We start from the raw sequence: 11,069 nt of genomic DNA, 5'->3' as shown, positions 1-11,069 counted from the left end.
GCGTATAAGCGCAGGTGACGCAGTGAATCGTGGCTAGTGAATTAGCGACGACATATATCGACATTATAAATTGATAAGATAAATCGTTTCTGTTTCATTGACAGTGAGGCTACTTTGAAGTTTGAATCAATGAATGTGAGTAAAAGCAATATGCAGGAGAGTGCCGTGAAAAAAAGTATTAAAAAAAAGCGGACACAGTTTATCAAGAAGTTTATGAATAATAGTAATTGGCACGACGAGGACCTATTGGCATTCATCGTTGATGAATTTGACGGCGATGCCGAGAATATTAACTGGATTTTAAAAACAGTTCTGAAAACCGAACGATGGACTTACCGGCTCGTTGAGGTGCTCATGGAAAATGGTGCTGAGTTGCAAGTACTTAATGACTTGGGCCAAACGGCGATTCATTTAGCGGCTAAAAAAAACGATTGGTTTTTGTCAAACATATTGTTCAATTATTCTGGAAATAAGAATCTCAGCGACAATGAGGGATTCACTTACCTTCACGCAGCCTGTATGACTAGTAATGTTACGGTGGTACAGAAATTTATCGATGAAGGCGTGGATGTAAATCTGATTTTCTTTGACAATGGGATTGCTAAAACCCCGTTAAGTTTAGCTATAGAAGATCAAAATGCTGATATGGCAAAATTACTATTAAACAATGGTGCCGATTTAAAATTAGTAGATGATAATTGGTGTAAAGCGCCTCTTCGTTGTCTTAAACGTGTATATGAACATTGCAGATATTATGAATTAGAACCTCTGCAAGTTATTGGCAATCATTTTTTCAGTAATCTCGTGAAACACAAAACAGATGAGGATGTATTTGAAAATCTTGGTGATGACCAAGGATTTACTTATTTACACGCGGCTTGCATGTATGGCAACATCGAGATTGTACAAAAATTCATTGATCAAAAAATTGATCTTGATCTTATTTGGTATTCATCCTGTGGCACCAATGAATCACCATTGACTTTAGCTACTAAATTTAAGGAAGTAGAGATAATAAAAGTGCTTTTGGAACATGGCGCTAATCCCAGCATAAGTCTTTTAAGAAAAAACCTTCTGCACGTTTTTTTCAACTCGTTTAATTTTGATTCAGAACTACTCGAGCTCCTCATTGATTACAAATGCGATGTGAATGAAAGAAACCATGAAAATTGCACGCCATTAATGCTTTGCTTGAATAATATATTGAATATGAGTGATATGGATTGGAACGATGAATCTACAGAATTAATGAAAACTGGGCACAAAAATTTAGAAACTCTGCTCCAAAATAATGCCGATCCAAACCAAGTTCTCGATGATGGCCAAACGTGTTTACACTTGGTAGTTTCTTCGCGGCGTTGTGGACCTATTGATGATTACACCGACGTCTCTTTACCTTCATACGAAAATCTCATGTTCAGATGCGTAGAAATGGTTAAGTTACTCTTGAAATATGGAGCCAATCCAAATTTCATCGATAATGAAGGTAACTCGACACTTTACTTGGCCGTGTTGCGATATAACTATGATGTGGTCAAGGTACTTTTACAACATGGAGCCGATGTGCAAAGTGTTGATCTCTCAAAAAAACCGTTAGAGTATAATCAATGTAGCGATGACTTAGATCAACTGTTCTCTTTTTTATCTATCCTCGATCTATTAAAAAGTAAAGGTCATAAAATGATTGGATCAAGTGATTTGACCATATTAAAATTTTTGATCGATCCAGTGGCTAATGACGAAGATTATGAACCATACACATTTGAAGCTACATTAAAATTTGGTAAGATTTCATTTAATGAAACGGTTTTATATTTTTATTAAGCATCGTTTATTTTTTTATAGGTTCTTTGTCGCAAATCCGTGCTCGTTTAAATAAAATTTCTAGCTACTGTCCGGACCTACACCTCTATAGTAATGATCTTCAAAATCATCTAGAAATTATACAAAAAGGGAAAATGTATATTACGGAAGAAATGAAGAATTGCCTGATACAATGGTCGCACACGAATCCTATTGAACAAATAGAAGAAGATTTTTATGCAGAAATTTCGGAACAGATTGAATACGTGAAAAATCTGATGATAAAGGATGGTGTGTCCCTTCTCGACGTTTGCACAACTAGCCCAGAAAAAAGATATCATTTGATAAAAAATTCAGAATTTTGGATATTTTTCAATTCAAATGAAAAAGAATTCAGTACAATATCAAACGTAATAAAAGGGTACATAATTCAGTGCCTAATGAGAAAACTTTTCGTGGATATTGGACTGGAATATATAATACTATTGACGCATGGCAATCTTCCTGTATTGTATTGCGATCAGGTTATTCAGTATTTGAGCAATGAAGATATCCTGTCGGTGTGTATAAGTGTTGATAAACGAAATTTCAAAATGAAAAAATCATAAGTGTGATTGAAATGTCTTACAGTATTATTTTTGATATTCTTTTTATATGAATGGAAATTTTACTGCGATGAAATTATGAAATAATTGAGTGATTACGCACAACAATATACAGTACAAATGTAGAATTAATCTAGTTTTCGATATTTATAATATATATTTTTTTAAAAAAGAATTTGTCTTTTCATTTTTTCCTTAGTTTTGTACATACTCATATTCAATCTCACAAGAGCAGTTTACATAGTATATTATTGAGTTGATTATAAAAGTTTCGTCATTTTTTTCATTTTCATTGAAAGTTGGTCACCAAAACAATGACAATATTTTTAATTTTTATACGTTGTAACAAGAGTTGGACTAAACAGAACTGATCAAAGATTTTCCATGCCATATTATTCTAGCTATGCACACACGAAAGATTATGGGTAAAATCATTCATGTCATCCTATGAAATATTTTTTAAAAAGTTTACTAAGTTTCTATAACTACTTTACTATGCATTAAAACACACCACCTGGCGGTATATATAATATGAGAATCGTGTGCAAACCAGTCAGTTGTAGTGAATCGACGCTTAGGAGTGGATTTATTATAAAAGTGTATGAGTCAGCTGATCTAGTGTCGTAGCTGGTGAATTAGCAACGATATATATCGAAATTACAAATCGTTAAGATAAATCGTACGTTTCAGGCAGTGAAGTAACTTGAAAGTTTGAATATTATTTTACAATGGACGTGAGCAAACAAGGAAATATGCCGTAAAAAAAGTTTAGAACAAATACAGAAACTATTTGTCACGTATAAGATGCTGTGGTTTTCTGATAAAGATTTCTTTTTGATCACACGTCTTTAACGCATTTTACCAACTAGTTCCTGGACTGGTGCACTTCATTGGCTTGAAAATTGGCTTTTTTAAACAGATAAATTAACTTTTTTGATTAATAGTTTTATTATTTTCATTCTACTCGCGAAACGAAGCAACTTTTCAAAAAACTAATTGCACCATTAGAAAGATGAGGAAAAAATACATGAAAAACACGTATTTGTTTATTTTTATGACGAAAGCCTAACTCGTGATAAATAAATAAACGTAAAGTGGAGCGAAAAAACAGGCCAGGGCGCTCGAAAACGGCCGACCATGCGCTCTTTTCCTCTTCACCGTTCGAGATAATCGAAAAAGTCCCTTTTTTTCAGAGTCATTTCTTATGTAAAATCGCGAGATCTTTCGATCTAGACCCTCAAAAAAACTCTAAACCAGGAGGCAAAAAGATACAGCGTTCATAGTTCAAGATACAGAGTTCACCTGAGGTGGAGCGGGTACCACTCAAAAAGAAGACCCGGGCTATGTCATCAGCCTCCGAGCGGTAAAAAACCCCGATCACTGTGCGAGCAGGAAACGAAGTGGATATCCTTTAGTAGGTGCCCGAGGCGAGGACTCACAAGGCTGGCAATAGATGGAGCACAACACTCCCATGATAAAGTCGGAAGCGAGAACCACACTCACAAGATGGCGCCGGATTAAAACAGGCAGGAGTATCAGGAACTCACCGGGACTCGGAGAGTAGGGCCGGAAGCGAGAACCACACTCACAAGATGGCACTGGGCAGTGAGTTCTAACACTTGACTCTAGAGAAGACAGCAATGTGTGACCACGCAGTGGGAAACTACGGCTCCGAACGTGGGATACGACAACCGAGAGATGGCATCGCGCAGGGTACGGAGATTCACCAAAGTAGCGAAGGATGAGTCCCTCAACGCCTAATCGTCACATATCACTATGCGACGGATGGGGGATGTATGAAAACGACTCACATCGAAGTAGCAGAAATGCTCAACTAACCCCGGCCTCACCGAAGCAATGCCTAGCAGCGGTTACCGGTGAGTGTCCGAATGGGGTGGAGGAAAAAAAAACACACAAGGTTGTTCATGAAAGTATTCAAGAAGCTCGTAGAAATTTTAGGTTTTTTTAGTTTTTTTATTTCACAGTGAGTTTACATTAAGTTAGTTTTTTTATTTTACGTTAATTTTAATTTTTTTATTTTACATTGAGAAATATAGATGTACAAAAAATGTTTTGAAATTAAGCCTTCAATGCTCAGTTTGATCTCATGATCGGATTGCGATGGCAGTGTCTACTTCTAGATTAATCAAGTTCGTCTGCTCGCACAAACGAAATAAATCATTGTCACTCATATATTCAGCAATTTTACGACAAACCACGTACGGTAGATTTAAACTGTAATCATCACTCATGAAAAAATCGGCTGCAAGTAATTCCAACTGTGACCTTATTAAAATATTGGCAATGTGTCTTTTTACAAAGCGGTTTATTACATAACCTCCGCACGATATTTCATTCATTGGTGGGACACGCCAATTTTTTATATTTTTTAATATCGAGTAACCTTTACTGTAGCTCATTTGGCAAAGTTGATAGAGCGAGATGTGTTCGGTTACCATGATGCTTTTTATATACGTAATCTCTCTCTTATATATTTTTTTGAAGTACGAGTCAGGTTCGAATTCTTCATCGTCATATGGCGCAACTCTCAGACTGAATTTCTCGATTTGTTGGTGCAAGTAATCTAAAGCTTCTTGTTTAAGGTACAAGCCATACTTGGTATGAATGAATAATAATATCTTGTATTCATGTAAGATACTCAGATCTCGTTCGTCAAATTCCTCTATAAATAAAAACGTAATTAATAAGTTAAGACATTAAAATTACTCTATTAGAAAAATTAAATTACGTACCATCAAAACATAAGATGAAATAATCAATGTCGTTTCCTCGAACTCTGATCCAATACTTCATCAGCCTAAGCGCAGTGTGAAGGTTCATGCTGTAGCCAGCTGACTGCAGCGATTTCATCGCCTCGATTATGTTCAATGTGACAGGATAGTTTTTCAATTCGAATGGTGTAAAATCCATACGGAACATCCTATCCTCGTTCAGATTATTCACATTTGCACCGTGTTCCAGGAGTGTCCGGAGCAAATCCGAATCGAAGACTAACAACGCTGATTGCAAGGGAGTATCTCCGTGGCAATTGCGTGCTTCGATGTTTGCTCCCTTATTAATGAGCATGTTAACGATCTTATCAACTGGACGTCTCCTGTCGCAGAAGCAATAACTGCTGACGCAATCGCATACACGAAGCGATGCAAGCGCGTGCAATGGTGTTGACTGATCTAAATTTTGATAATTCGGATTGGCCCCGTGTTCTAGTAATACTTCAACAACATTCTCATGCCTCCACTGCGCAGCAATAAAAAGTGGTGAGAACTTATACGTGTCAAGATTGACGTCTACACCTTTACATATTAATTGTTTCACCGTTTCAATATCGCCGGTCGAGCAAGCTCCGTGTAGATATGTGTAACCCTGACCATCGACATAGTTTTGCCGTGGATTTTTCAACAAATATTTCATTAATCTTAAGGTAAATACTCCATTAGAATTTCTCTTTGTCGACCCATATTCGTCTGCTAAATAATGTAGAGCACACCTTCCATCTTTGAACCTAACCTCACTTATTTCCAATTTGCTTGCTTTGAGTAGTTGTGTAGCTTTCAAATGCTTGAATTGTACAGAAAATTTGAGAAAAAAATGTTTATCTTTAACACTCGGAAATAGGCTTTTGTCATTCATTAACTGTATCAAAACTCTACCCATCAAATTGTGAGTTCTGTGCCATGCAGACCAACCGTTTAATATCCGGCAAAATTCTTCGCGTCTAGTGCTTGCTTTTCTTATACTTTTCAGATGATTTTTGAATTTCTGTAGACGCGAGTAATAAGCATTGTTCTGATTTAATGACATTTTGAATTGAATGGTTGATATAATACAATTCTTGATGAAAAATTGTTAGAAGCACTATTCGCTGAACACTGAACACTGAACACGTGGTCGAGATCACTATTGACACAACTAAAAATGATCACAGTTTGAAAGAGAGAGATTTCTAACGGCAACGCCTCCGATATCTCAATATTCTATTCACTCGTAGCAATATTTCAAAGGAATAAATTGAGAATGACGATCAAAAGTCGTCGTGATAAACTTACGTGTTTCACCTAAAATTACTTTGTAACCTAGAATTATAACGAGAGTTTATTTTCACGAGTAACTACTGACTTTGCTGCTACTCACTTGAGAATGAAGTCTTTGGTAAGATGGAGAAAGGTATCTGTAAAAGAGAAAAAGAGAGAGAGGGAGAGAGAGACAGAAGTGGGAGCGCTATTAGCAAGTTTCGCCCAGCGCCCATAGAGGTCTCAAACAGGGATCCCGATATTCCCGATTCCCGATCTTGAAAGAAATAGTATATTATGTGACAACGGACGAAAGTCGAACTTCCGTCCTTGGGAGGTTATGCACCCGACGACGACGTTTTGCCTATCTACGCCGGCCTCTTCAAATTACCTACCTTGCCGAATTTCTACTAAAATAAAAAACAGAAGGCATGCATTTGCTAAATCAAATCAAATTAATCACTCACATGACACAGCTCGCACGTTATATTTATATTCAAATTCGAGCTTACAATTTTCGTAATATTTATTGTTTAATTTTTTGAATGATTCGAATTTCACTATATGAAAATTTCGTAAACCCGTTTTTACGAAAATCTAAATAGAAAATTGCCTAGAGGGGAGATCACTATTGACACAACTTAAAATGATCACAGTTTGAAAGAGAAAGATTTCTAACAGCAACGCTTCCGATATCTCAATATTCTATTCACCACAACCATTCAAATCGCGTAACGCCATCTGTTGATCCAGTCCAACGTTCGAGTGCGCGCCTCGTCGTCCGTCGCTGCCTCCTTTATCGTTCATCTTCGTGTCTCACGAGTCACGACTCACATACGCACCGACGATACGTCTGCAGTCAGCATTACAGTCGCAGGCCGCAGCTCGCTCTGCTGCTAGACTCGACAAGTTACTGTACAAACACTCTGCTATTTCACATACACAAACTGGGCGTCTCGTCGTCGCGATTGCGAGCGAACAGCGTTCGTCGGCGACTGTATAGTGTGCGTAGATAGTTTGTTTTCGATTGTGTGCTCTGCCACAAATCGACCTGCGCGACGCCCGGGGGCCCCCATCGTGCAGTCGTCGTGTCCTGTCGTCGTCGTGTGTCGTTCGTTTTTGTAACAAAACATACGAAAAATAAATAAATTATAGACGAGCCAAGTGGATCGAGGAGTCGTGGGGCTATCATCGAACCACGAGAGCAGCTTCTCACGAGTTCGCCAAAATGGGCAGGGGCTCCGTACTCCTGACGATTGCCGCCTGCTGCTGCTTGCTCGCGAGCGCCGACGAGCATAGCCATGTTGTAAGGATTTTGACTTTTCTCGAGTTTGAAACTTTTCTCGATCGCTTCGAGATAAACATCTGGTCGATCGCGCGGGGTTGACAGAGAGGCATTGGCGTCGAACGCCGACAAGCGAGCCACGATTCGCCGATGTACTCTCTGTCGCGAAAAATTGCCCGAGTTTATATAACGTGGCAACCGGGAACGACAGGTGGATTTTGGAAACTCAACGCCTGTCATTTCCCAGCGACCGATGGCCAATGTTTACTCAAAGCCTTTTATCGATGCGATCTCGTGATCTTGTTTATTTTGGATTTTTTTTTAATGCCTTGTCAAACAGATGTCTGATTAGTGACCAATTCCTGGTGACGAATATAGGTTAGACAGATTGTAAAAGGTTGCTTTAATTAAAGTTTGCGCGTACTTTATAATGCTTTATGAAAGCGATAAGCTTTATCGCTTAATTGAAACTTGCCCAATCAATTCATATAAGATTTCCATGCTGACTAGTGAAATTATAAAATTTAATAGACTTGACAATTCCTTTGTTAGGAATGAACTTTGCAAGAACGATGTTTTTCAAAAGAAATATTTATCAAGAAATTTTATGATGAGTCTTTTTTAATTTTTTTCTTTTATTATTTTAGTATGAAAAAGGAGAAGAAGTGGTATTATGGATGAGCACAGTCGGTCCTTACCACAACAGGCAAGAGACGTACTCTTACTTCTCCTTGCCTTTCTGCAAAGGACCCAAGGAAGTTATCAGCCACTATCATGAAACCCTTGCGGAAGCTCTGCAAGGCGTTGAGCTCAAGATGAGTGGATTGATAATTGAATTTGGAGGTTGGTGATGCAATTAATTTTAAAATGATTGATCGATGATTACAATGGCTTTTGCAATATTTAATATATCATTAAATTTTTGCTTCAGATCATGCTAAAAGACAAGAATACTGCAGAGTCAAATTGGTTGATGAAAGCTATAGAGCTTTTGTTTACGCAGTTAAAAATCAATATTGGTATCAGATGTACATAGATGACTTGCCAATATGGGGTGAGATTTTTATTAATAATTTTATTTTAATTGTTTCTTGTTTAATAGAGTATTAATTTATATGAATTTCTTCATTAGGTGTTGTTGGAGAACCCGACGAATCAAATGGTTTGAATGGAGAGACATCGTATTACATTTGGACGCACAAAAAACTAGACATAGGTTATAATGGCAAACAAATTGTTGATGTTAATCTTACAAGTGAATCAAAAGTAGAGCTCAAACCAGGAAGAACTATTCCATTCAGTTATGAAGTTAACTGGAAGAAAAGCAATATTAAATTTGAAGACAGATTTGACAAATATTTAGATCCTAACTTTTTCCAACACAGGGTAATTGAAAGATTAATTAAAAATTATTCAATATTTATTTATTTAATACTTATACTCATTTTTTACACTTATAGATTCACTGGTTTAGTATTTTCAATAGTTTTATGATGGTCATTTTCCTTGTGGGACTTGTTTCCATGATTTTAATGCGCACTTTAAGAAAAGACTATGCTAGATATAGTAAAGATGAAGAGATGGATGATATGGAGCGAGATCTTGGAGATGAGTATGGTTGGAAACAAGTTCACGGAGATGTTTTCAGACCAGCAAGCCATCCAATGTTATTTTCAGCTATGATTGGTGCTGGATATCAGGTAAATCAAATCTACTTTGCTTTTCTAAACGTATCCAAATCTATCGTTATCACTGCTATATTTTCTTTTGACAATAAAAATAACTCTTTTTTATTTCTTTACAGGTCACAGTTGTTGTTTTGAGTGTTATTATCTTCGCTATTGTTGGAGAACTATACACCGAAAGAGGCTCAATGCTATCCACTGCTATTTTTGTTTTTGCAATAACTTCGCCAATCAATGGATATACTGGTGGTGGCCTGTATGCAAGAATGGGTGGCAGAATTTGGATAAAACAAATGTTGTTAAGCGCCTTTCTTATCCCAGTTTTAGTTTGTGGCACTGCTTTTATTATTAATTTCATAGCCATGTACTATCATGCAAGTCGTGCCATTCCTTTTGGATCTATGGTAAATTTATATACTAAAAATATTGAGGAACATTCAAATTAATCAAATAGTGAAACTAAATGTATCAAATATTTTAGGTTGCTGTGACATGTATTTGTATCTTCATAATTCTGCCTTTGACCTTAGTTGGTACTATTCTTGGTAGGAATTTGGCAGGTACACCAGATGCCCCTTGTCGTGTTAATGCAGTTCCTCGGCCAATTCCTGAAAAGAAGTGGTTTATGGAACCGCTTGTCATTATCATGCTTGGAGGTGTATTACCCTTTGGATCAATATTTATTGAAATGTATTTCATATTCACATCATTCTGGGCCTACAAAATTTATTATGTTTACGGCTTCATGTTGCTGGTATTTTTAATTCTTATGGTTGTGACTGTATGTGTTACAATTGTTTGCACATATTTCCTTCTTAATGCAGAAGATTACAGATGGTTAGTAAATTATTTTGGTTTAAAATTAAAACTACTCAATACTTGTATGTCTACATTTTAAACTTTTTACAGGCAATGGACAAGTTTTCTTGCTGCTGCATCAACGTCTAGTTATGTTTATCTTTATTCATTTTATTATTTCTTCTTTAAGACAAAGTGAGTAATTTATTTTAATGTTCTATAAAAAAAAAATTGATACAGTGAACTAACATAAAAATTTCAAATTACAGAATGTATGGTCTTTTCCAAACTGCGTTTTATTTCGGCTACATGGCACTGTTCAGTTTGGCTCTAGGTTTAATGTGTGGCACAGTAGGATACGTCGGTACGAGCTTTTTCGTGCGCAAGATTTACTCGACTGTGAAGATAGACTAAATATCTCTACTCCTAAACATTTGAGATGTATCCAACTTATTTGAAAATTGTCTCATTAACCACTGAAAGTGTGTAATCTGTGTCACGTATCCATCATTTCTTTGGTCAATTAAATCATTAAGAGATGATGATTCATAGTGGCGCTAGTCAAAACCGAGAAAAAAAGACGAGACGATGATGCGTTGAGAGAGTGTACAGTTTATTTTTTTTTTATTTTTTTTTAAATCCTTCAGCTTCCAGTTTTGTGAGGAGGTCTTTTTGGAGCGATATTGTTGATTTATTTCAAGAAAAAACCATTCAGGAAGTCGAAGGCATTTTGTAAGGATAGCAAAAACTATACTAAGAAGAGAGTATACATAGATGTGTGTATAGAATTGTGATCGATGAATTAATCGTGTAGTGCATACGGTGTAAGAATTGTAATAAAAAAAAAAGGTTTCAAATCCTA

General features: G+C 36.5%; 3 protein-coding genes across 3 annotated transcripts; 2 read left to right on the top strand and 1 right to left on the bottom strand.

Annotated features, from left to right (window-relative positions):
• On the top strand, positions 1-4,169 carry LOC106659705 (ankyrin-3-like). Its single transcript, XM_014382382.2, has 3 exons — positions 1-1,783; positions 1,846-2,363; positions 4,065-4,169. The coding sequence occupies exons 1-3, from the start codon at positions 130-132 to the stop codon at positions 4,167-4,169; spliced, it is 2,277 nt and encodes a 758-aa protein (XP_014237868.2). The 5' UTR covers positions 1-129.
• A 291-nt stretch (positions 4,170-4,460) lies between these two features.
• LOC106659848 lies at positions 4,461-6,539 on the bottom strand. Its single transcript, XM_014382565.2, has 2 exons — positions 5,162-6,539; positions 4,461-5,091 (listed from the first exon to the last, which is right to left on the bottom strand). Exons 1-2 carry the CDS (start codon positions 6,228-6,230, stop codon positions 4,514-4,516), a joined length of 1,647 nt encoding a protein of 548 aa, XP_014238051.1. The 5' UTR covers positions 6,231-6,539; the 3' UTR covers positions 4,461-4,513.
• An 844-nt stretch (positions 6,540-7,383) lies between these two features.
• LOC106659781 (transmembrane 9 superfamily member 3) lies at positions 7,384-11,069 on the top strand. Its single transcript, XM_014382472.2, has 9 exons — positions 7,384-7,745; positions 8,372-8,567; positions 8,656-8,778; positions 8,857-9,110; positions 9,185-9,424; positions 9,529-9,813; positions 9,891-10,246; positions 10,319-10,402; positions 10,477-11,069. The coding sequence occupies exons 1-9, from the start codon at positions 7,668-7,670 to the stop codon at positions 10,619-10,621; spliced, it is 1,761 nt and encodes a 586-aa protein (XP_014237958.1). The 5' UTR covers positions 7,384-7,667; the 3' UTR covers positions 10,622-11,069.

The sequence above is a fragment of the Trichogramma pretiosum genome, unplaced genomic scaffold (genome assembly GCF_000599845.2).
Source record: "Trichogramma pretiosum strain Unisexual culture from Peru unplaced genomic scaffold, Tpre_2.0 scaffold19, whole genome shotgun sequence".
Taxonomy (NCBI): domain Eukaryota; kingdom Metazoa; phylum Arthropoda; class Insecta; order Hymenoptera; family Trichogrammatidae; genus Trichogramma; species Trichogramma pretiosum.
Note: the sequence above shows the minus strand (reverse complement) of the source record. Positions and strands in the feature narration are given on the sequence as shown.

What these genes read in the sequence shown, in the direction of transcription:
- LOC106659705 (XM_014382382.2), top strand. Translation starts at nt 130, where the DNA reads ATGAATGTGAGTAAAAGCAATATGCAGGAGAGTGCCGTGAAAAAAAGT. An exon ending in TGAAGCTACATTAAAATTTG is followed by an intron (nt 1,784 to 1,845) that starts GTAAGATTTCAT and finishes ATTTTTTTATAG; the next exon opens with GTTCTTTGTCGCAAATCCGT. An exon ending in GCAATGAAGATATCCTGTCG is followed by an intron (nt 2,364 to 4,064) that starts GTGTGTATAAGT and finishes GTGACCACGCAG; the next exon opens with TGGGAAACTACGGCTCCGAA.
- LOC106659781 (XM_014382472.2), top strand. Translation starts at nt 7,668, where the DNA reads ATGGGCAGGGGCTCCGTACTCCTGACGATTGCCGCCTGCTGCTGCTTG. An exon ending in CCATTCCTTTTGGATCTATG is followed by an intron (nt 9,814 to 9,890) that starts GTAAATTTATAT and finishes CAAATATTTTAG; the next exon opens with GTTGCTGTGACATGTATTTG. An exon ending in TATTTCTTCTTTAAGACAAA is followed by an intron (nt 10,403 to 10,476) that starts GTGAGTAATTTA and finishes TTCAAATTACAG; the next exon opens with AATGTATGGTCTTTTCCAAA.
- LOC106659848 (XM_014382565.2), bottom strand. Translation starts at nt 6,230, where the DNA reads ATGTCATTAAATCAGAACAATGCTTATTACTCGCGTCTACAGAAATTC. An exon ending in TTTCATCTTATGTTTTGATG is followed by an intron (nt 5,092 to 5,161) that starts GTACGTAATTTA and finishes TTTTATTTATAG; the next exon opens with AGGAATTTGACGAACGAGAT.